Below are 26,324 nucleotides of genomic sequence, written 5' to 3'. Positions count from 1 at the left end.
CGCGAAGACAGTAAAACCCAAGCCGAACTTTCCAGCATGTCGAGCACGAACAGCTGGCCGCCGATCAGACCACCATACCGCATGCCGACGACAGCCAAGACAAACCCTCGGTATTCAACCAGAATGCCATTAACTTATAACGTTCAACTAACCATGGACTCTTGCATGCACGTAAGAGAAACCCTCAGTATCTAACCAGAAGGCAAACCAGAATGCCATCGCCGAACTCACCAAAGCCACACCCAGCAGGCAGCAACTCCACGATAGACGAAAAATTGCACAGACTGCAAGCAACAATACCCGGGCAGGCAGGACCTCTACCGCAGACCAAACGTCGCACAGAACAATACCAACTCAAATGCCGCGAACACACTAAAACACACCCCATGGCTTCCAGCATCTCGAGGACGGACACCTGGCCGCCGATCACACCACCAGACCGCATGCAACCACGTGCCCCTCACGCGCGCCACGTGCCACTCGCCTCGAACCATGCGAAGCGCGTAATAAGACCCCCAACCGTTGCCGCCTCGTAAACCTTATTCTCACTTAGAAAAACGCCCAAATATTTCCCAATATGACCGCGGTCAACCCAAAGTCAGCGATCTATCGATCGCTTATAGTCCCGGCAGGGACTAATAATAATATTTTATAATTTATTATAAATTTCTCAAAACTTGTTAAGAGTATTGACTTTCCAATATCTTCTCATTATTATTATAATACATATATAAAATACAATTTTTGTAATTTTGTAATAATTTTTTAATGAAATTATGGTTTTTTTATTATTTATTTAAAATAATTTTTAAATACATAAATGAAAAAACCCTTTTATAACTTTTTGATTATACAAATTTTATATAAAAACATATAATTTTAACAAATACCTATTAAAATATTAAATAAATAAAGAAAAAAATAAAAATGCAGGAAAATTTAAAATACGAACCAAGAATTCGAATGAGAGCCAACATTTTGAGACCGGCTCCCATGAGGCGCACCGTGATTGTGAGGTGCTCCCCATGTGGCCTAACGCCAGTCTAATTTAACTACATTCACGTTATCTGATAAAACTCTTGAAAAAGTCCGACTGAGTATCGGGAAAGAGCCAAACATTGTGCTGATTCTCGTAAGGTACGCAGGGTCTTTGACTTTGGGTGTTCCGTGTCAGGTTTCCGCTGTTCATTGCGAATGCCTGCTAATTGTCGGGCCAGATGAGAACGACACTCAAATAGTAAACGCCATATTCACATTCCTGGAGGTGTTAACTTTCGTCCAATCTGCGCTTTGGTCCATTTCGCGAAGAAATCCTTGTTTACGTGAACTCTTTGGAAAAATGATATTTCAGATATCGAAGCCGCTTCAAACCCTAAATTGAGGTCACATCACTTTTCATTGTGTTTTTGTTACTGCATTTTCGTTCTTCTTCTTCTTATTTTTCTCATAGCATTCATGCTCTTCTTCTTCTCATCAGTCTATTAGCATTTTCATTCTGCTTTGACCGAATTCGGTTAATTTTAAGTGGCGAAGGTGCAAGAATTGATAAAATTCGCCATCCATGGTGTAGTTCGTTTTTTCAATTATGGACATTTTTAGCTTTTGCCCGTTCCACCGTTCATGAATGTATTGCACATCACCGATGAGTTACCTTTATTTCAATTCCTGGCAATTTAGTCCATCAATTTTGTTGAAAATACAAAAAAAATTGAAGAAATTTTAAGCCCTCTGTTTTGTTTATTCTACCTCCTTCATGGCCATTATGTCGGTGGAAACAAATAAGTTTCACTGTGTGATTCTCTAACTATTATATTTGACATTTGAGGCCTCATCTAATTCGAGTTGTTGTTTTCATTTTGATTCTATCGCCGATCAGTAGCTATTGTACTTTTGAATTGCTTGTTTTGGCTTTTGGCAACCGTTGGTACTGTTCAGTAGAGTCCTCTGCCTCTTCTGTCAGAATGCTTTCTTTAGTGGTGGCATATTTTGCGGGGGTTTTGTCAACTTTTATCATTGAAGTTTGGGTTTTGCTCTTCATTATCGGACGTTTGCTTCGACATGGGCCATCCAAGTCCAATTCTACATCAAGAAAACAAGATTTGATGGTGAATAGCTCAGATGTTTCCTTACCCGATAAACAGGTTTGCCGTTTCTACCGATTCAAAGTTTTTTCTTCACTTTAGAAGCTGAATTTTAGATCAGTGTCATACCCCTTGTTGTTTTGTGATGTCTTTTTAATTGCAAGTTTATTAAATATCGAAGTGGCATATACACTCTCGAGGATTTCGTTGTGTTAAAAGGACTAATATGACTACCTAATCTGTTGTATTTTTTTGTAATTATTGTGTCCATTTTTGTAATTGATAACAATCATATGTCTGTCGGTTTGTAAGATATTTGCAAAGATCAGCCCGCTGCATAAAATGCCACATTCGAATTTTGAATAATAATTGTTTACAAATTGCCATCATTAATCATTTCATTATTTTTTGCATTTTGAGAAAAGCTCCATCCATGATGCGGAAACATCGTATGCTAGGGGGCAACAGAGGCATGTCGAGAAGCTAATAAATGATTTAAAAAGAGATGAAATCTGATGTGGTTCAAATCCATCCATTGGCATTTGACATAGAACCCTTTTTTTCTATGTCATTATATTTTGAATTATCCTATTTCGTGCAATTGATAAGCATTATTTTTTTTTTAAACGAATTGATAAGCATTATTTTCACATTTGAATGATCTTTAACTACAGGGACGTTGAGATCTGAAACCGTGATCCTTGAGAGTTTTGGGGCACTTACCTGTTTTGCCTGAACAAGCCCAATATGTCTTCAGATTTTTTTGATGGATTAAAAAAGATTATATTGCCAAGGTCGAGATGGCCGAATAGTTGTGCATATCTTACAAAACCAGAGGCACTGAAAAAAAGGCTCTCTTACGGTTTACCAGGACTTCCGTACCACTACATAGTACAGACATATTCTCAGTCCATTACAGATGGACTGTATACACTATATACCAAGCTTTTCCATATGTACATGATACGGTTATATCAGAAAGCCCATATGGAGGAGCTACAAAACAATTTTTAGATAAACCAGAGCTCGTAGACAACATTTTGGGTGAATAAGACAAACTCCAACATCTAAACGATAACCTCGACAATTCCAGAATATAAATGATAATGGGATGACAATAGTCCTTTGGAACAGCTGGGATTTCAATTGAAGTTTGGGCTGGCAACAACTGCCAAGGGATCTTCTCAACGTAAATAGGCCTGTCGGCCAGCTGCTTTCATATCCACAGAAATTTTCCGTATGAACTTGAGAATTGCATCTTTGGTTTGGAATACCACCGAGCTCGTTAGGTTTTATACCTTATTTATTTTCTGAAGCATTCCCTTTTGTGCCCTTTGATCCTTCATAACCTTCTGCATAACTGCATGTTGGTTGCCTTTTCCTTGCCAGAAATCATTCCTCGGGTCTTCAATCAACTCCCCTTAGCTCTGCTTCTCTTCAACTAGATGAATAATAGCCACCTCTTTGCTTTCTTCCATTTGTTTGGATCAATACTTCCCGTTAGAATGAATTAATAGTAAACGTCAAATCAATGTACCTTCATACGAGGTAGTCGATAAAGTATCTTATGTTTAAAGTGTTAGTAATTAATAAAGTGTCACATCACATTGATAAAGTATCATATGTTTAATGTGTTAGTAGTTAATAAATTGTCACATCATATTAATAAAGGGGGTTGAGAGTCAAGACATCTTATCTCTTACTGAGGTGGGAATAATGTCTGAAAAGTTAATTATAAGCTTATCCAGTTTGTGGTATTGGTTGGTCATCTCTATTGTGAGACACTATGAGGCACATCCTTATCATTTTTATCATTGAATAACACAATTTTCTCTCTTTCCCTTCTGTATAACTTTAGACATATCTCCGTATTTTAAATCTTATATATCAACTCCTATTGACTCTACTAGATTAAGAATAGCCACCTCTTTGTTTATCTCTCCCAACAAAATCAAATGAAACTTCGGCTATTGAGTTTGGTAAGGGACATGTACCTCCTAGATGTAAAGCTGAGAAGCTGGTGTATGAGCATGGAAGTTGGAACTGTGTGTAGAGGATGTAATAGATAATGGGGGCTTGAAACCGTGTGGGAAGAGTAAGGTAATTTCTTTTTAATGAGAGAACTTGGAAAATAGAATGGCAGCCAACCTGTGAAACAGCTCCTTTCATGAACCATTAGGGGGTGTGGATGGAACCTTGGACCAGGCACTGGCAACGCAACTTACTATTAGAAAACAGACCCATGTCCGATGCGATGTTTGACTTTGATATTCCTATTTAGAAAACAGACCCATGTCCGATGCGATGTTTGACTTTGATATCCCTATTTTTCCTATTTATTTCTTCAGTTTCTCTAATAGGCCAATAACGTTTTTTTTCTCAATCCTATGAAGAATTTCTTAGGTCTCCTTGATTAACTTGTTCTTCTACCTTTCACAGTCTTTGGCACACCACAAGCCTTTGCTTCTGTGGCTCCAGCAGCAGGCATCCGGCTTATTTCTGTTAGGTTCAATTCTTTTGTCAGGTCATGTTGCATCTTGTTTGTGCCACCTCATGGTCCAATATTCCCTCTTTGATTTGAAAATTGAATGAGGAGTTCATGATATTGCCTATGTTTGGATCATTCTATGGTGTTAGTTAACTCTTCCTTTGATGATGAACTTTATTGTAGCCTCTTACCTTTAGCCACAGTTTTGTCAGAGTTGGTACCGAGACAAAATTTCTCATGAAGTTGTTATGAAGTTATTATTTTTATTTGTGCATTAATAGTTGTCAAGGGATTCTTGAAGTCACCGACTTAAGTGTGTGGATCTGCAATTAACTAATTTGCAATATGTGTTGCTTTTTCTCAGATTGTCGGTTGTTTCAGCTATCTACTCGCTGGGCTTCTTTGCATCCATGAAGGAAAAATCATAAATCCATAGTTTTACGCAACGAATTAGCATATCCATTCCAGTCAATAGCAGAATCTGAACATAACAGAAAAAAATGAACAAAACGTCTCTGGTTAAAAATGGGAGAAACTTCAAACACAAGACATTTATCTGGAAACAAGTAAGGAGAACTTCATGAATTCTGTAAAGTACAACCCACCATACATATATGCTTTCTCTCCATTTATACATGATGTTTTCTACAATAACTAACAAAATGACTTCCTCAAAGTGAGGGATGAGCCCATAAAGTGGTTATGCTTTAATTCTATTAGACCCAACAGTGGAGAGCATATGTTGCTTTTCTTCCATTTTTTATTAGTATCATAACATAGGAAAATACCCCCAATGCCCAAAGGTGTTGGATCCATTTGTGAGGAGTGAGGAGTTTCTTACCAGTGGGCAAGGTTCAATTCTTGTGAGGTATGTTCTTGGAGTCATGGGGTCACCTTGAGGTAGTGGTTAACTTGTGGTTGCACCTAAAGAGGTTATATTAAATGATCTTGTGACCTGTGCACACATAAGTGGATCAAAGCCCAGCCCCATGTCCTTCAATTTTTGTTAGCCTCGAGGGTTAGCTCAAGCTGTCATAAGCTAGATGTTAAATTTCTCCTCCTAAGTAAGTGAGGTCACAGGTTCAACTCTCTTGATCCCTTTGGGGTTAGGATTGTAATCAAGGTTGATGGTTTACCCTATTACTGATCAATAGTGGTAAAGTCTGCAGGGGTTTCCCAGGCATGGTTATAGGGGAAAAATGGAAACAAATCCCAATACTAGTAGAATGTATTGGAAGTTGGAACAATCATAGAACTTTTTTGAGCACCTCTATGAAACATGTTTTGCAACACCAATTACTCATGGGCCTATTGTCGAAATTTACAAGTGGTTTGGAAGTCTTCTTCTCCACCATCTTTTAGTAACTTCCAAATCTCATCTTCTGTAGAGATCCTTTATAAAATCTTGATTCATAGGAATTTGAATTCAAGATAAACAATGGAACTAAAATATTGTGAATGTCTCAATAGTAAAATCTGCTTGTTAACCTATCCCTTGCTTATATCTTCAAGAAGCCTCAAGCCTTTGTTGAGATTATCTTTTATAGGCTTTTCTTTGGCTGTTATATGCTTTTGTAGGCTGTAAAATTTGCATATCATTGAAACCCTAACTTATAACAACTTTCCTTTAGTTTGTTGGGGGTGGTGAAAGGAGTACTTGAATATCTGTAAATCTTATCTTGGCCTGCAAGGCTTTGCTGATACCTTCTTCCATAAGCATTAAACGCTTATCACCATTGAACCTTTCATTATTGAAAAATTGTCTAGGTGATTTTTCTGCAAGCTCCTTAGAGAGGCATTTCGCTTGGAACCCTAGTCATCTAACTTCTAATTCTTGCAAGGGAAGCCTTCCTTGTGGGGATAACATCTAACCACAAGACGACAAGAGAGAGGCTGCTAAGGTGACAATGGTGGCTAATTTCTTTGTTGCCATAAGAGCTAGGTTGCCTAGTGAGGCTTTGCATTAGGTTTGCTAGATTTTGCAGTAACATTTTTGGTGCCATTGTCTGGGAGGAGTTGAGTTTCATGGAAACCCTTATTCAGATGTTAATTATGTGGTATCATGTTTGAAATATGATCTGAGGCAAAGGTTCAGCATGAGGATGCTCCTATAAGTTTGTTTATCCATTCCATGAGTAGACTATCTACGGAGCGGATTCCCCGTTGTACCCCTAGAAGCATACCTTCTTTCATAGAGCTTACTATAAAATTCTTTAAGTATTGGGGCCCAAGTTACAAAACTCTTCTCGACCTCATGGTGGAAATGGACTAAGCAGGGATTTTCTTTCTCTTGTTTGCCATGAGAAGAGGAAACATCTTCTGATGAGGATGATGAGGAGTCAAATGATGAATATGAGAAGGAGGATGATAAGGAAGATTACCATGAGCAAGAAGAATAAATACTTCCTAATCAACAAGAGACGCATGTTGAAGAAGATTTGAGGGAAGATTGTGATCTTGACGAGGATTTTATTATTCAAGAAGATCACAATAAAGATTGTAATATTGATAAAGAGGATCCTATTGAGGATCTTACCTCTTCCCATGAAGATGAGGCAAGCTCCATCCTTTCCAATATTTTTGAATTCAATGATGCATCTTTTGAAATCCTTGAAAAGAAAGACCTCGTTAAGCATTTAGACATTGATAATTTTCTCCATGTGGATAAGGGAAAATGGGATATGAGTTATTGTCATTTTGATGGAGATTCTATTTATGATACTGATAATGACACTATGGAATCTTTTCCTTTAAGAACTATGTTTACTATTTTTGGCAGTTTTTTGGGTCCTGAACTTCCGGAGCCGTTTTGAGGCCCTAAACGATGTTTTTTTGTTTTGTTTTGTTTTTTGTTTTTTGTTTTTTTTTTTTTTTTTAATTGTTGTTGGAATTTCACTGGCGGCGAATATGAGTTTTTAACTCGGTATTCACTATCAGCAGTTGTAGTCCTATAGATCTTTCTAACGAGGTATCATATGTGTCAAATGTAGATCGTATGCCAAAGTTACGACCCCGGGAAGTTGATATACCAATTTACCCCAACGGGGCCCATAGTTTGGCGTTTCATCTCCTAGGGTAAGGTTTTTGGATGTTTGGGGTTTTACATTGTTTCTCAATAATAAATAGGCCCTCAAGCCTCATTGTAACATAGTGTAGAGGCTTGTAACTGCCACATCTCTTCTCAGAGATAAGCTACCATTGCCCGAGCTAGTTTATTCCATTCTGTATGTAAGCATATTTCAGTGCTTTGATGTAATGAAATGCAGTTTTATTTCTGCTGCATCTCTCTGTTTATGGTTATATCTGTAATTTGTTGCGTTCCTGTTTAAATTCAGATCAGTGGTATCAGAGCGATCTGCTCTTTCTCGATCCTTCTTTGCATGTCCCTAATGAGGTTGGGGTATAAGGAGTTAGGGTTCAATCTAGTTGAACCTTTGCAAGATCAACCTCGCAAACCTCGACGACCGCCCTTGGGGGAAGAAAAGAAAGACGGGGCAAGAGATCTTATCAAAATATTGCTCGAGGAGGCCCTCGAGAAACAAAAGGAACACGATGATGGATAACTTTGCCCAGATCCTTTAACGGTTGCCCAACGATGGCGCATCCACATCCAACAGCCACTCTGGAGGCGCCACTCCTTTTAAGGTACAAGTAAACTTTGACATTCCTACATTTGAGGGCTAAATAGATGCAAACGCCGTAGATAAATGGTTAAATCTGCTAGAATGATATTTTTCTGTTCATGATTTTTCCAGCTGAGAAAAGATTAATTTTGCTCTTCTCAAAGTCGTCCCGCACTTTAAGGACTGGTGGGAAACCTATTGTGAGCAGAAGGATGAAAGTACGCCCTCACTGTTTTCAGCCGCACCCACTTGGAATTAATTCCGGGACGCCATCAAGGAGCAGTACTACCCTATTTGGAGCTATTAGGATAAACACATAAAGTGGACCACGCTGCGGCAGGGAAGGGACGAAGATGTGTCGAAGTTTACCAATGTTTTTCATACGCTTCGCACTAAGTTGGGTATCAATGATTTTGAGAAACATTTGGTACTCAAGTACCGCGACTGCCTACACAGGTACATCCAGGATGAGATGGAGTTCGTGGACATCTCCTCGCTCGGCACGATGTACTGATACGCTGTCGAGATCGAGCAGAAGCTTAAACAAAAAAGCGAGACTTTGGATCTGCGAATCCAAAGCAAGAGAATACAAGTTTTTAACTCGGTATTCGCTGTCAATAGTTGTAGTCCTCGGATAGATCTTTCTAACGAGGTATCGTATGCATCAAACGAAGATCGTATGCCAAAGTTACGACCCCGGGAAGTTGATGTACCAATTTACCCCAACGGGGCCCATAGTTTGGCATTTCATCTCCTAGAGTTAGGTTTTTGGATGTTTGGGGTTTTCCATTGTTTCTCAATAATAAATAGGCCCTCAAGTCTCATTGTAACACAGTTCAGAGGCATGTAGCCGCCACATCTCTTCTTAGAGATAAGTTACCATCGCCCGAGCTAGTTTATTTCCATTTTGTATGTAAGCATATTTCAGTTCTTTGATGTTAATGAAATGAAGTTTTATTTCTGCTGCATCTTCGTGTTTATGGTTATATCTGTAATTTGTTGTGTTCCTGTTTAAATTTGGATCAGTGGTATCAGAGCGGTCTGCTCTTTCTTGATCCTTCTTTGCATGTCCCTAACGAGGTCGGGGTATAAGGAGTTAGGGCTCGATCTGGTTGAACCTTTGCAAGATCAACCTCACAAACTCCGACGACTGCCCATGGGGGAAGAAAAGAAAGGCGAGGGAGCAGGAGATCCTATCAAAATATTGCTCGAGGAGGCTCTCGAGAAATAAAGGAACATGATGATGGATAACTTTGCTCAGATCCTTCAATGGTTGCCCAACGACGATGCATCCACATCCAGCAACCACTCTGGAGGCGCCACTCCTTTTAAGGTACAAGTAAACTTTGACATTCCTACATTTGAGGGCCAAATAGATGCAGACGTCGTAGATAAATGGTTAAATCTGCTAGAATGATATTTTTCTGTTCATGATTTTTCCAGCCGGGAAAAGATTACTTTTTCTCTTCTCAAAGCCGCCCACCACGTCAAAGACTGGTGGGAAACCTACTGTGAGCAGAAGGATGAAAGTACGCCCTCATTGTTTTTAGCCGCACCCACTTGGAATGCGTTCCGGGACGGAGGAGTACTACCCTGTCGGGAGCTATGAGGATAAATACATAAAGTGGACCACGTTGCCACAGGGAAGGGACCAAGACGTGACGAAGTTTACCAATGCTTTTCATACCATTCACATGAAGTTGGGTATCAAGGATTCTGAGAAACATTTGGTACTCAAGTATCACGACTACCTACACAGGTACATCCAGGATGAGATGGAGTTCCTTGACATCTCCTCGCTCGGCACGACGTACTGATACGCTGTCAAGATTGAGCAGAAGTTTAAACAAGAAAAGCGAGACTCTGGATCTGCGAATCTGAAGCAAGGGAAAGGTGCCCCCAAATAATAGAACAAAGGACAAAGCCAAGGTGGGGCGACCCAAGAGAACTCGCCAAAGCCGCAAGCAAAGAACAACACCGCGAAGCCGAAGAAGGACACGGGAAAGTGGTGTGAGTTCCATGAGAGCTCCACTCACAACACAAGTGGGTGTCGGGCCAAGTAGTCATTGGAGGCTGAGCTGAAGGCTTATGAATCAGATGCAAGTTCCAACTCTGAGTCAAAACCCTACAAGAGGATTGACAAAGGGAAGTAGATTATCGATACGGATCCCAATGCCACCGTTGCCACCACGAAGATCCAGAAGGAGGAACCCGAAGATCCAGAGGAGGAGGAGCGCCTCTTCCACTCCCAGATGTGGGTAAAGGGTTCCCCACTACAGTTCATTGTCGACAACGGGAGCCAAAAGAACCTCATTTCAGCAGAGGTTGTGAAGCGGTTGGGCTTACCGACCACAACACACCCACAACTGTACACCATCGGGTGGCTTCACTAAGGACGGGATCTTCGCGGCAGCCAACAGTGCCGCTTTCCATATAGCATCAAGCCCTTCACGGATGAGGTATTATGTGACGTTGCTCCTCTTGATGTTTGTGATGTATTATTAGGCCAACCGTACTTATGGAAGTGACATGCGGTGTATGAATCAAGGCCTCGCGCTGTTATTGTTACCTTGGGAAATAAGTTGTACAGGATACTGGAGGTAGCACCGCCGCTGTCATCTCTTTAGTTATTGCAAAACAATGCAGTAAGCTCATTCCCAAAACCGGGAAATTTGTTTTCCTGATGATACACCCTCAGGGAAAGAAGAAGACAGTGGTCACGACCTCCAGACAAGGCCCCTCTGCACGACAACAACAGATGGACAAGGTCGTGGAGGAGTACGAGGACATCTTCACCTCCCCTAAGGGGTGCCTCTGCACTGTCAGGTCAATCACTCTATCGATATGACCCCAGGTGCGTCGTTGCCTAATGGATCAATTTATCGGCGCTCTGTTCTGGAGAACGACAAAATCAAGAGGCAGATTCAGGAGTTGCTGCAGAAAGGTCACATCCGACCGAGTTCATTGCCATGTGGGAGCCCGATCATGTTGGTACAGAAGAAGGACGAGACTTGGAGTCTCTGTATTGAGTATCGGGCGCTGAACAAGATCACTGTCCGGAATAGGTACCCGATCCCCCAGATTGATGACCTTTTCGACCAACTCAAGGGGGCAAAAATATTTCAGCAAGATTGACTTGAAGTCTGGATATCACTAGGTACCAATCGAACCCTCCGATGTGTGGAAGACTGCCTTCAAAGCCAAGGAGGGCCTTTTCGAATGGTTGGTTATGCCTTATGGGTTAACGAATGCTCCTGCAACCTTCATGAGGTTGATGGATGACATCTTGCGGCCATTCACCAACTCATTTATAGTGGTATACTTGGATGACAACTTGATCTTCAGCCAGAGTTGGGAAGAGCACCACCACATCCGACAGGTTCTCCAAACACAAGGTGTGTGCCAATTTGGAGAAATCCACTTTTGGCATGACCCAGGTTCAGTATCTGGGATACATTATTGATGAACAAGGGGTGCATGTGGATCCAACCACGGTCCAAGTCATTCGGGATTGGCTAATCCCAACCACTCTGACAGAGCTTCGCAGTTTTCTAGGTCTTGCCAATTTCTACCATAGGTTTGTGTTGGGGTTCTCTCATATCACTTGGCCCTTGAGTCAAGTCACCAAGGGAGGAGCGAAAGCAAAATTCTTTTAGTCTGAATCTCAACAGAAGGCATTCGCAGAGTTGAAACATCGCCTTTGCTCTGCACCAGTGCTCACAGTACCAGACTTGCAACAACCATTTGAGATTGAGACAAATGCCTCTGACTATGCTATTGGGGTAGTCCTTACTCAACAGGGGCATCCAGTGGCATATCACTTTGAGACACTTTCAGACACAGTCTGAAAGTATCCCACTTATGACAAAGATATGTATTCCATTGTGCAGGCCTGCCGACAATGAAAGCATTACATTTTGGGGAAGGAAACGGTCATCCACACAGACCACCAACCCCTGCAGTTCATACAGATGCAAGGGAAGTTGCAGAATGATCGCCATCAGAAGTGGTCCACATACCTGCAACAGTTCCATTTGAATATCAAGTACAAGAAGGACATCACCAAGAATGTTGTAGACTGCCTCAGTTGACCACCGATCATGGCGTTAACCACCGTGCTCAACTCTTGTGGGCACAAGACTTCTGATTGGCCACTTCTCTACAAAAGTGACCCAGAATTCGGGCACACATACCAAATGCTCTTGGAGGGTCAACAAGTTCCAGATTTTCTCCTCCAGGATGCACTGTTATGCCACCTGGGACACTTTTGTGTTCCTTCAAGCGAGCGTGCCAAGATGATTTGGGAAGTGCACTATAGCCGGGTCGCTGGGCATTTCGGGGTTGAGAAAACAGTGGCGGTACTGCAGAAATATTTCTATTGGCCAAATCTTCGACAAGATGTCGGGAAGTACATCAGATCCTGCACTGCTTGTGCCATTGCCAAACCGACCATCAAGAAGCAAGGCTTCTATACTCCGCTGCCTACCCCTAGTCGACCTTGGGAATCCATCTCCATGGATTACATGTCGGGCCTTCCTTCTACTAAGCATGGCAATGACTGTGTTTTTGTGGTCGTCGACAAATTCCCAAAGATGGCCATTATGGCGCCCTGCAAGAAGAATATCACAACGGAACCCACTACTAAACTCTTCTTTGAACGAGTGTGGGTACACTTTGGGATCCCACAGTCTATCATCTCAGAATGGGACAATAGGTTCCTTAATACATTTTGGTCTAGTCTCTGGTCGATGCTGGACACCAAGCTCACTAAGTCCACAACTTTCCATCCCCAAACTGATGGCCAGACAAAGGTCGTCAACAGGATGATCGTACACATTCTGCGCATGTACAACTCAAAGCATCCACACACATGGGATGAGAGCCTCCCCTATGTCCAACACAACTATAACCAGGCTCTCCACAGCTCGATTGGCCACAACCCTTTTCAGGTGGGCTTGGGATTCCAGCCACTATGTCCCATTGATGTGGCCATACCATTTGCAACTACTCAGGCAGATTTGGCTCATGTCCAGTCCGAAGTCGACAAGGCAAACAACTTCATTGAGCACATTGAGCACATCCTCCAGTAGGTCCACGACATTCTGGAGAAATCAAATGCCAAGTACAAGCAGCGACAAGATAAACATCAGGTGCCACACAAGTTTCAGGTAGGCGACAAAGTTTGGTTGCATTTGCAGAAGGAACGCCTTACTGGAGCCTATCAGAAACTCAGGCCACTCTGATATGGTCCTTACACCATTACCAAGGCTATGGGAGACAATGCATTTGAGCTCAACATTCCCCCATTCCTTGGCTTGCACCTAGTGTTCAATGTGGAACGCCTTCAGCCATACTTCCCACCATTGCTGGACACATCAGACATTGCAGAACAGCTCACACCTACAGATTTAAATCTAGATTGCATGGAACAAGCCACAACTGATCGGATCATGGACACACAGATCAAGAACACTCGACAACAAAGGATCCAACTATATCGAGTTGTCAAAGTAGGCCAACTCCTTCACCAGGGCAAGTGGCTCACCAGGGACCAAGTTCAACAGAAGTTTCCTCATCTCATGGAGGAACTCAACGCAATGGGGAACATTACTTCCTAAGGGGGGAGGAATGATCCTGGTGGATATTGGTGGCCACTCGCCTATTTCCACTTGGACCCCCACCATTGTTTCTTTCAGTTTTTCAGTTTCCTTAATTGTAGCACAGTTTACTCTTTTTGGCAGTTTTTCGGGTCCTGAACTTCCGAAGCCGTTTTGAGGCCCTAAATGACATTTTTTTGGAAAATCACCGGTGGCAAATATGAGTTTTTTAACTCGGTATTCGTTGTCAGCAATTATAGTCCTCAGATAGATCTTTCTAATGAGGTATCGTATGCATCAAACGAAGATCGTATGCCAAAGTTATGACCCCAGGAAGTTGATGTACCAATTTAGCCCAACGGGGCCCATAGTTTGGTGTTTCATCTCCTAGGGTTAGGTTTTTGGATGTTTTGGGTTTTCCATTGTTTCTCAATAATAAATAGGCCCTCAAGCCTCATTATAACACAATTTAAAGGCATGTAACCGCCACATCTCTTCTAAGATAAGCTACCATCGCCTGAGCTAGTTTATTTCCATTCTGTATGTAAGCATATTTCAGTTCTTTGATGTTAATGAAATGAAGTTTTATTTCTGCTGCATCTCTGTGTTTATGGTTATATTTGTAATTTGTTGCGTTCCTGTTTAAATTCGGATCAAACATTATGAGGAGGATGTGATTATGGATTTGTTGAAGCCATCTTTACCTCCTTTTGATCTTGATTTTCAATCATATTCAGATTCAAGGGATTGTTAATGTGATAAGATAACTATGGTCCCTTTTGAATCTGATAGTTGTGAAGTGCAATAGGTTTTCCAAAATGAGGTCCTTCAGCTATTTCTTCCTTCATGCCATCCTCAATTTATCTCTAAGGGCACAATTGAGGGTTGTACGTTTAGTGTTGAAATGACTATCGGACAAGTGTGTTTTCAATTGGTATTTTGTTCAATAGATTTCAAGTTGCAATAAGCCTTGAAATTTCAGATTTTTTTTTCTCTCGCATCTGTCTTTTCCTTTCCATCCCGACCTTGTTTAAGAAACTTCATATCTCTTTTCAAATATTTGATGACCCCTTCTCAATCTAGTAGGGAGGGTAGCATGGGAAGTCATGGGGGTCATATTGATAGCCATTCTAGTATGTTTGGGCTGCATTAGGAGATCGCTGCTTGTAATAAGGATGAGCCATTGTTGTTCTATCATAAACCTCTTGCAAACCACCGTTATGACTTTGATCTAGTTCTTCACTATTATGAGATAATGATTATTGATTATGACATCTCCTTGTTTTATCTCATAATTAAGCATAGGTGTAAGATGTTTGATTTTGATATGATAAGCTCTTGGTTTCATTGGTTATATGACAATTTTTTTTAGAAAATGTAACTAGGTTCGGTCTTCATAATTATATTTGTACTTGTATCAATGTAAATTTTATGAAAAAGAAAAGAAAAGAGAAAAATAAAATTTATTATTATTATTATTTTTTATAGATAAGCATGTTCTTCATGCTTGTAGGGTTTTTTGAGTCAATAAGAAATTTCGTCAAGAGTCAATGTCCCTTTCGGGCATTTTATAATAAAAAGAAAATATTATTTTTAGATCTAGAAAAGTCTATTTGACCCCAAGACCAAGACGATCCTTCCAAAGACAAGTCGGCCTAAGGAGGCCTAATTCGACCACTTGAGAAGGCTATATATAGAAGAGATTTTGACCTCATTTGGATATCACTCACAAGTTCGATCTCCAAGAAAGAGAAGTTGTAGAGAAGTGCGAAGGTCAAGAAAAAGAAGAAGAATAATCTTTCTATTTTTGGCATCTTTGGCTCACATGTGCGAGATTTTAGGGCATCTTTGCAAGTTGCAGGATCGAACGAAATTTCTGTGAAGCTGTAGGGACGAAAATCTGTGAGGTTGGGCCAAAATTCTGAAGCTGGGCTAGTTTGAAGTTGTTGATCTTGAGAACTTTGAGGAAGGTTTCTTTGGAGGGCTTACATGGTGCTTGAGGAGGTCTTGGTATTGGTCTTTGGGTCTAGGATGTCTCACTTTAACTGATTCTCTAAGAAGAGAATTTTTTTTTGGGTTTTCCCCTTGGAGGGGTTTTGTCCTGGCTTGAAGCCTATAGCTTGTGTTCTCTTTTGTTCTTGTGATCTTCGTGTACTTTATGGTTTTGGTAATTGCTTGATAAAGAAGATATAACAAAATAATTATATGCCAACAAATCTCACAAGTAATTATCGAGTAAGAGGAATCAAACCCTAATCTGCAATACCCTTTATTTCTCAACATGGTATTAGAGCTAAGGTGAAGGAAGGAAGGTTGCAGATCACATCATTGTTGGCTATCTTGTTGAAAGACACTTTTAAAGCAACCATCTACTTTCTCTATCCCTCTTCAATGGCAAGCTATAAGGTGAAAGGTCTCAAGACCCTTAGGAGTCTCGTTGTCTCCATCAAAAGTTGCATCATGAAGTTCATCTCCAATCTATCTAGAAGGCTCACAGATGGAAGTTTCTTCTCTATAATCACAGTTGAACTTGGAGACAAGAAGAGTTACTCAGTCAAGGGCATTGGATCCACTTCTTTGGAGCTGGAAATTGGTGATAGCATTCATCTCAACAATATTCTCTTCGTTCCAGGTTTGAAGGAAAACTTACTTTCTATTTCTTGTTTAGAAGATAGAGGTGCTAGAGTTGCTTTTGTTGATGGCAAAGTTACTGTCTGGGGTAAGGGTTCTAGAAGTGAAGATGCTAAAACTATTGGGATTTGTGAAGGGAGGTTGTATAGTCTTCTTACACCTCTTGATCAAGCTCTATTACATTTTGAAATAAGTCCTTGTGAGCTTTGGCATAGAAGGTTTGGTCATCTTCATTATAATAATTTTCCATCTCTGAATCATATGGTCAATGGCATCCCTAAACTAAAAGAGGAGCATGAAGGAATTAGTAAGGGATGTGCTCTCGACAAGAATATAAAGAAACCATTTGCAAATAGTGACACTAGATCCGATGAAATCTTGGATCTTATTCATTCTAATGTTTGTGGACCCATGGCAGAAAAGTCTCTTGGAGGTCATCAATATTATGTGACATTCATTGATGATCACTCTAGGAAAACATGGATATATCTTCTCAAGACAAAGGATGAAGTGTTTGAAAAGTTTCAAGAGTTCAAGGCAGAAGTGGAAAATCTGACAGAAAGAAAGATAAAGATATGAGATCCAACAATGGTGGAGAGTACACTTCCAAAGATCTTGTGGCTTTTTGTAAGGAAGCAGGAATTAAGAGGGAGCTAATAGTTCCCTACAATCCTCAACAAAATGGTGTGGCAAAAAGGAAGAACCGATCAATTGAAGAATGTATCAAAGCCATGCTTCATGATCAAGACCTACCAAAGTTCTTATGGGGAGAACCAATAGGGACAACACTATATATTCAAAATTGAAGTCCTCACAAAATTCTTGATGACAAGACTCTAGAAGAAGCATTCGCCGGAAAGAAGCCCAATGTTGATCATCTTCGAATATTTGGATGCCCAATATACATTCACGTTCCTAAAGACAAAAGAAAGAAATTGGACCCTGCAAGTATGAAAGGCATCTTTGTTGGTTATAGTACAACATCTAAAGCTTATAGAGTCTACATTAAAGAAGAGCGAAGAATAGAAGCAAGCGAAGATGTTATCTTTGATGAAAGTATTGCATATAAGAAATCCAAGGACATTCCTATCGATTCCAATGAAGAAGAAGTACCAATATTTGAAGAAATCATGGAAAAAAACAAAAATCAAGAACCTACAACAAATCATGAAGATATTGAAGGACCAAGTGAACCTTTGCAACATGTTATCATTCCAAAGATTCGTAAAAGGCCAACTTGATTAAGAGCTACTCTTCAGGAAGCCAAAGGATACACAACAACAAGAGGAACTTGCAGAACAAGCAAGAAGCCAAAACGATACTCAGGATATGCAGCTTACATAACTAAACTTATTAAAGCATAACCATCTACTTATGAGGAAGCAACAAAAAATCAAGAATGGAGAAAATCTATGCAGGAAGAATATCTATCTATAATGAAAAATGATGTCTAGGAAATTGTTCCTAGACCAAGTGACAAATCTATTGTCACTTCCAAATGGATTTACAAAATGGGAGCATTGAAAAAATACAAAGCAAGGTTCGTAGCAAGAGGTTTCTCTCAAAAGGAAGGAGTCGATTATGAAGAAACCTTTGCTCCTACAACAAGATATACAACCATTAGATCATTAATCTCTTTTGCTGCCACTATGGGATGGAACATTCACTAGATGGATGTTAAAACAACTTTTCTAAATGGAACAATAGATGAGGAAGTCTACATTGAACAACCCCAGAAATTCGAAATCCACCACATGGAATCACTTGTCTGCAGATTAAAGAAAGCTCTTTATGGTTTGAAGCAAGCCCCTAGGGCTTGGTATGCAAGAATGGATGCATATCTTCTAAGACTTTGCTTTGTCAAGAGTTCTGCAGATCCTAACTTTTACATCAAAGTGGTCAATAATGAACCTGTGATCATACTATTATATGTGGATGACTTACTTGTTACAGGTGTAGAGCATTGTATTCAAGAATGCAAGAAGCAATTGGCAGCTGAATTTGACATCAAGGATCTTGGGCTTATGCATTACTACTTGGGATTGGAGGTATGGCAAAAACTAGGTGAAATCTACCTTGGTCAAGGAAAATATATAATCAAAATACTACAAAAGTTTGGAATGGTGGATGCAAGTCGATGAAAACTCCGATGATTACTAATTTGAAGAAGTTAAGAAGTTCAAAATCAAGTCTTATTGATCCTACATGTTATCGACAGTTAATTGGCTCCTTGATGTATCTTGTGAACACTCGCCCTGATATATGTTTTGCAGTAAATGTTCTCAGTCAATTTCATATGGAGCCAAGGCATGATCACTGGATAACAACAAAACATATTTTGAGATACCTTCGTGGAACAATACATCACTGCTTGAGATATGCTGGTAAATAAATTCAGTTGGTAGGATATACAAATTCTGATTGGGGTGGCAGTGAGACAGATGGAAGAAGCAATACTTGTGGATGTTTTAGGTTGGGATCTTCTATGATCTCTTGGATGAGCAGGAAACAAGATTCAATTGCATTAAGTAGTGTTGAAGCAAAATACATTGTAGCATGTGAAGTTGGAAGGGAGGCTGTTTGGTTAAGAATGTTGCTATCTGATTTGTTTGAAAGACCCTGGGACCCTACCATCATATGTTTTGATAACCAGAGCAATTTAAGATTGACTGAGGACCCAATATTTCATGCAAGGACGAATTATATCAATAATAAGTATCATTACATTCGAAGCTTGTTGCAAGATGGGGTCGTAAAGCTACACTACATCTCCACTGACAAACAAGTAGCTGATATTTTGATGAAGTCTCTTTTGAATAAGAAGCTTGACCACTAGAGAAACAAGCTTGGACTTGTTGACATCTCCTCTCTCATTGAGAGGGACTGATATGGGACACTATATTATCCTCTTCACGTGTCATGCACTAGGCCAGGACTAACAACTATACGTCTAATGAAGGTGTTAATTTTAGACAACAATGGTATGTTCTATGCTTAGCACAATTTACTTCAATGTTCCTTTAGCATCCCAATAACGATTTCCAATTATTTCCAATAGCAATCACATTAACCATTAATAACATTGACAATAAATGCAGATAGAACATAAAACAAAATTGCAGAAGACAAGAGAATAACGGATTTGGCAAATGCCAGGGGAAAAACCCAAATGTGGGGAAAACCCTTTGATCAAATCTTCTTATTATTATTCAATAGTTCAACAGAGAGAGAGTACAAAAGTCAAATTGATTAGCCCAATACAAAGTCAAATGAGCCTTGTAAAATTCTGCAGTCAAACTTCAACCCTAACCAGAAAGTCAACGCTGGTCAAAACAACAGTCAAATACCTCCTTTGAAACTTGGTCAAAGGAAGTCAAACTCGACCTCCAACAATGGTCAAAGTCAACCCAAAACAGTCAAAAAAACTTTGGTCAAACTCGATCAACCTGCAGTCAAACAGGCCTACAGTCAACGCAGGTCAAATTGCCCAAAAAACTTCGATTTCTATGCCACTCAATGTGGCCTAAGGAAATCAAAATTTTGCCCTCAAAACCGTAGTCAAAACTGGTCAAAATAGCCTCAGTCAACACTGGTCAAACTGTCTGAAATTCTGCAATTTCGGTTTTGTGATTTAGCCCAGAAATTTTGTCCTCCTAGTCGCACGTGTGAGAGAGAGAGAGGCTTCCCAAGCTGTATGAACCAATCTGATGAAGAGAGAGAGAAGAATGTGTGAGTGATGGATGTCCAAATGAGGTGTGAGGTCTCTTCTATTTATACACTGAAGAGACACATCCATCAGGGTACATTTAGCTGAGGCCGACCTGAACAATTTTCACGTGTGGTCATAAATTCAAAATCACACTTCTGCTTGTCCGAATGAGATGATCTTTATATCAATCTTGGACCTGTTGAAAAGAGGAATACAATGCAATCATCATCTCCATCAAATGAGCTATTCCAAGGTGGAATTTGGCCCTAGTTGCCAATTTTGACACTCCCTCTCAACTAGGGAGAATTCCACCTGCCAATCCATTTGTCGTCATCATGCCATCTTGTCATCATGTAACATCTCTGTCATCTTTGCTATCCTCTGCTCTGCTGAACCATGAAGTAGTAATGAAGAATAATTGATTGAGAGTGAGTCACAAGACCTACCACTCTTCATTGACAAAAGTCAGTCCAGAGGCAGAACCTCAAATGATCCCAAATCAAGTTGTTGAAGACCATGCATCCTAGACATAGGGAGTACGATAGTACACGATGCGTCCATTGGTAGTGCTATGGTCCCTATCCACATTTCCCAACTCATTGGCCAGATGAGAGGTACTTCCCATGAGTCCTGGACTACATGGGTAGGATGTATGCCTCGCATCAACAGGAGAAGGTGAACCACTCATCCTATGCATATGTCAATCGTAGGAGAAGGTTGCAATCGTAGGGGAAGGTGAACCACTCACCCTACACACATGTCAACCATCATGGGGTATCTGAGGGGAAGGTGAACCACTCACCCTGTACATAGCGCACCACTAGGGGAAGGTGAACCACTCACCCTATGGTGGCTCATAGCTCCAAGAAGTACCCCAAGTCCCCAGGAGCTTCCAGAGCTCAGTGTCCAACTCATGCGGGACCCTCATAGGAGGTTCTTTCCATGACTCCAAATCTCTCAAGGAAGGCTAAGACATTGACCTTCCCTAAGGGCTTCATGAGAATGTGTGCAATCTGCTCATCCATCTTGATGTGTTGGAGCCTTATTGCTCTTCGTTGTACCATATCCCGGATAAAGTGGTACTTGATATCAATGTGCTTGGAGCGGTCGTGGAACACGAGATTCTCTGAAAGGCGAATCCCACTTTGGTTGTTGCAGAAGATCACGGTGGTATCCAGCACGTGCTCAAATAGCTCACTGAAGAGCTTCCTCAACCAAACAACTTCACAACAGGCCATACTAGCAGCAATGTATTCGGCCTCGGCGGTGCTTAAAGCAATCGATTTCTGCTTCCGAATCATCCAAGATATTGAGGTAGACCCCAATGAGAAGCAACTTCCAGACGTGTTCTTACGATCCACCACATTGCCAGCCCAATCAACATCAGTATATCCATGTAGCCTCAAATTCCGGCAGTGTATCTCAAACCATAGTTGATTATGCCACGTAGATATCTCAAGAGATTCTTGGCAGCAATGCAATGTATGTGATGAGGCTCGACCATAAATTGACTCAATGTATTCACGGTGAAGCATATATCTAGGCGGGAGTTTACCAAGAACACCAGGCCCCCCACAAGTTGTCGATACTCGGAAGTATTTGCCAATTCGGGCCCAACAACACTTCCACATAGCTTCTTGAAGTTGAGTTCCATTGGAGTAGACACAAACTTGCATTCCACCATCCCACATCTCTCAAGTAGCTTCACAATGTATTTTCCTCGAGAAAGGAAAATCTCACCTGGCTTTTGCTAGATCTCCAAGCCTAGGAAGTAGTGCATCAAACCTAGGTCCTTCATCTCGAATTCAGAAGCCAACTCCCTCTTGCATTGATAAATGAGAGGGTTTGCATCTGTCAAAAAAACATCATCCACATAAAGAACTAGAATGAGAGGCCTGTCCTTTTCAACCTTGAAGTATAGGTTTGGGTCAGCTTCACTCCTTGTAAAACTCAGCTTCATAAGATAGCTATCAATCCTCTCATACCAAGCGCTAGGGGCTTGCTTTAACCCATAGAGTGCTTTCTTCAACCGACATACATGTGTCTTATGATTTTGGACTTCAAACTCCTCAGGTTGCTCTACATAGACTTCCTCCTTAAGCAAGCCATGCAAGAAAGCAGTTTTAACATCCATTTGGTGTAGGCTCCATCCTTGAAAGGCAGCAACAATTATAATCGAACGGATAATGGTATATCAAGAAATCAGTGCAAATATCTCGTCATAGTGCACTCCTTCCTTTTGAGAGAAGCCTCGAGCAACGAACATGGCCTTGAACTTTTCAACGCTCCCATCATCTCCTTGTTTGGTTTTGTAAAGCCATTGTGAAGTGACCACTGACTTGTCCTTGGGTCTAGGATGTTGATTTCTGGTAGCATCGGATGTGCTCAAAGTCTCAAAATTTTTAGGGAAGCTTGGACAGATGCATTCCACAATACCCAGAAATCGTTTTGGGAAATTCCACTCGGAGACAATTTTATTAAAATAATTAATTATTTTGAATGGGTGCCTAAGTCTAAACTTAGGAAATTAAAATAATTAAAGGGTATTAATCTAACTGTGGGTGAAACTTCTAGAAGAAGACGAGGATCAAACCAAAATGATCCGAGCCATTGATTAGGATCTAATCTGGGCCGTTGGTTCTCAACAAAAGGATTATAAGAGGAGGCTTGATGTGCATTTGGAAAACACATCGAGTGGAGATCAGAAGATCGAATTTTTGAAGCACAATAGTTGCTGGGAAGAGAATTCGAAGTGATCTTTTGCAGTGAGGGGCAGGGATAGTTCCGATTGGAGATTTCTCCTGATTCGAGAATACTCAGCAGAGAAGGCAGAGAGAGATCCGTGAGAGGCAACGCTGAGGCCACGCAGAGCCAGCGTAAGCTGACGCAGAGGCAGCGCAGAGCCTTGAGGAGGTCTGTAATTTTGTTGGAAGGATCGATTTCTGAAGCTGGAAGCTGGGGTGTGAGACCGGGAGGTGGAAATCAAAGTTCTTGGGAGGCAAATCGATCAGCAGAGTCAGTGACGTTGTCCCTAGACGCTGTGACGTGGGTTGACGCAGTGTCTGCGCAGAGGCCACAAGGGACAAGCCATTCTATGGCTAGATCAGTAAGGTTGCTTGTGATAGTGTGAGGTACTTCTCACTATTCTTCTGTCAGTGATATTCTTTGTATTTGATAGCCAACAAGGCATCCAAAGATTGTATTTAGAACTACTGCATAATAATAAAACCCTCAACTGCTGCACCGGTTTTCCCGCATTGGGTTTTTCCGGGGACGTTTGTCCAAAAATAACTGTGTAGATGTGTGTGATGTTTATTTCTCTCCTGTGCTGTATTTAGTTTCTGCAGTTTTATTTTGGTGTAGGCTACAGTGTATGTATTTCAGTATTTGCCGTAGAAAACTGCAAGTAACTTGTTCAATTAATTTAACAAGTAGGTGAAATATAATCAGTTTGCTGCAGTAGGAATCAGGTAACCGATTTTTCACATGGTATCAGAGCACAAATCGTGAGCAGAAGAGCTCAGAAGCAGAAAGGAAGAGGAGTTCGAAATTACTGTAGAGGCAACAATTCGAAGCCCCAGTAGGAAGTGTAGTCCTTGGGCCAGATGTAATGTCCCCTAATAATAATAATAATAATAATAATAAATAATATAATATAATATTAAAATATAAGCAAATAAATAAAATAGTAAAGTTCTAAATAAGTGTATATATATAAAAGTAAAATATAAAATAGTAACAATAAGTAAAGTTAACAAAAAGTAAAATAAAATAAGAAAGAGTTAACTAAGAGAACTATAAAAATAGTAAAAATAAGTAAAGTTATCAAAAAGTAAAAATGGATAAAATAAGAAAGAAATAAATTAAGAGAAAATTTAATTTAAGTAAAACTTAAAATAAAAGGTAAACTTAATATAAAAGTTGCATGTTGGCACATGGAATGTGTGCATGCGGTTCCCCTTCCAATTTTTGGTCTATTTAATAAACGATGAGGAAAATGAGAGATCATTCCATCATCCATTCTCTTGGGAGAAAAGTGTTGTGAGACAAAGGATTCCCTGGCAGTAGTACGTTGATTGAGGGCTCAGGGGTGGCCAATTGTAGAAAGATTATATGCGATTGAGCCTACGATTGGGTAGAGAGTCGTCCCCAAAACTTTGTTGCGGTTAGTGAGATTCAAATAGTGTTCAACTCAGAAATTAAAAGTAAGGAATATTGCTATAGGTAAGTTGTCTTTGCTCCCATTTTTAAAAAATTATACGCTATTTAGTTGAATAGAGGTGTGTTGATTGTAAATTACATAATTGATCTAATTAGTTGCATGTTTTAATTTCGGGGTTGTTACATATGGTATCAGAGCATGGTTGCAACTCTTGAGACCTTTAAGCCCTTGTATAATTATATGCAATCAATATTTAGGTTGCAAATTACTTTAAAATTATTATGGTCGAAGAACGATTTTCTTATTCCAAAAAGTGGTAAAATATTGTAGCATGAGAGATAGATGGATTTTTTTTTACATTTTAAACTTAGTGATGACCATGGTTGACTATAAATATTAGGTATTAAGAAAGACCAGATCTTTCAAAGCTGCCATTGTCAAAGTTGTCATTGGAGAAATATATATGATTTCTTTAACACGCCTAATCAAATCACTTAAACAAGCAAGCATGCATATACCTTGAGTAAACATAAACATATTGCATATTTTAGTTTTGAGGAGTTGTTTATTATGGCCATTTTAAATAAATGTCATGGGAAAACATCATCTTCAGAAACTATGGATCTGCGCATTGTAAATATATATTGATTAAATTTTTGGGAAAAAAATAAACATGAGAAACTTATTAGTTGTAGAGTTTTTTATAGTTAATTATGAATTCGAATCCAATCTACTGGATAATTGTTCATGTACAAATTCATTTTAACCAAGATTCCATTACTATTAGTCCTTTCTATTTTATTTCGGTTGAACCTCATCGGGTTGAAGTTCATCTAGTCATAAATAATTCATTTCATTGTTCGGGGAAAAAGTAAAATAGATATTTAAGAAAAAAGTTAATTTAAATTTAATTTAATTAAAAAAATATTAACCTCAAAAACATGTGAAGTAAAGAAGTAGAAATCTCCTGATTTCTTCATGTAGGTTTACATATATAATCTAAATATAGATTTATTTACATATTAAATTATTAATAGATAATTAAGTCTATTACTATAAATAGATAATTAAGCGTGACTTACGAGTCGTAGTTGCAAGTTACGTGCGTCAATCTAATTCACGTATGACTTGTGTGTTCGAGTTTGACTTCGAAGAGTCGGCTTGACTCAGTTTCCACATACAATGAAGTTAGACTTGCGAGTATTTTAGACTCGGAGGATTCTAGTAATGCCCGTTTTGAATATGGGTAAGTGATACTCACAAATAAGGCGTTAAATTAACTTTCTTCGGGCAATCTTTTTTTCTACAAAGTTAATCTCTGTGATCGGGCACCACAAAGTGCAATTATAAATAATTAATATTAGTGGAGTGGTCGACTGATATATATATACTAGTACTTAATACTCTAGCATTATACTTATTTAGAACTTTACTATTTTATTTATTTGTTATTATTATATTTCTTCATTATTTATTATCTATTTACTATTATTATCTTTTCTTTATTGTTTATTATTTATTTGCTTATATTTTAATATTATATTATATTATTTATTATTTATTATTATTATTATTAGGGGACATTACATACTCCCCCTCTTTAAGGAACTTCGTCCCGAAGTTAAATTGAATCATTTAACATTTTATTTATTTAGTTATTTATTACTTCATGTTTGCCCTACACCCTCTGCTGAACTAGTATAACCAACATAGATCGAAAGTTTTCACAACACCCGGGAAATCTCAAGGATGTCCTTTTTCCCACTTTCGGAACTAGGCATAAGCCTCATCGGTCTGTATCCTAGTCCAAGGCTGGCCCCAAGGCTCGCGCCTGACTCAGACCTCATCTGCCCCAAGGCAGGCATCCGGTACGGTACTTAATGACTCCGGGCATCTCGCAAGGTTGGCCCACTCCCTCCACAACTACTAAGGCACACAGCCCCAAGCATCAAAGTCCTTACACCCCCACCAAACTTCGGCATCTCAATCCAATACTAGGCACCTAGCCTACAATATCAGGCACTTGGCCTCCT

General features: G+C 39.8%; 1 protein-coding gene across 6 annotated transcripts in view; it reads left to right on the top strand.

Annotated features, from left to right (window-relative positions):
* The first annotated feature begins 988 nt into the window (after positions 1-988).
* The window catches only part of LOC149208927 (uncharacterized), a 331,042-nt gene continuing 305,706 nt past the window's right edge, over positions 989-26,324 (top strand). For 5 of the 6 annotated variants that reach the window (XR_016252811.1, XR_016252809.1, XR_016252810.1 and 2 more), the window contains exon 1: positions 990-2,141. Coding sequence is in view for 2 of the 6 variants with exons in the window: in XM_089396213.1 (XP_089252339.1) it covers positions 1,962-2,141 (180 nt within the window). In the remaining 4 variants the exon portion in view is untranslated. Of the gene's footprint in view, positions 2,142-26,324 lie in introns of all 6 variants that reach the window. The other variant, XM_089396214.1, reaches the window with a different exon arrangement.

Source organism: Pinus tabuliformis, chromosome 1_2 (genome assembly GCF_031772625.1).
Source record: "Pinus tabuliformis cultivar Carrire ecotype Pingquan chromosome 1_2, CPIR1, whole genome shotgun sequence".
NCBI classification, from domain to species: domain Eukaryota; kingdom Viridiplantae; phylum Streptophyta; class Pinopsida; order Pinales; family Pinaceae; genus Pinus; species Pinus tabuliformis.
This window is presented reverse-complemented; position numbering and strand designations above follow the sequence as displayed.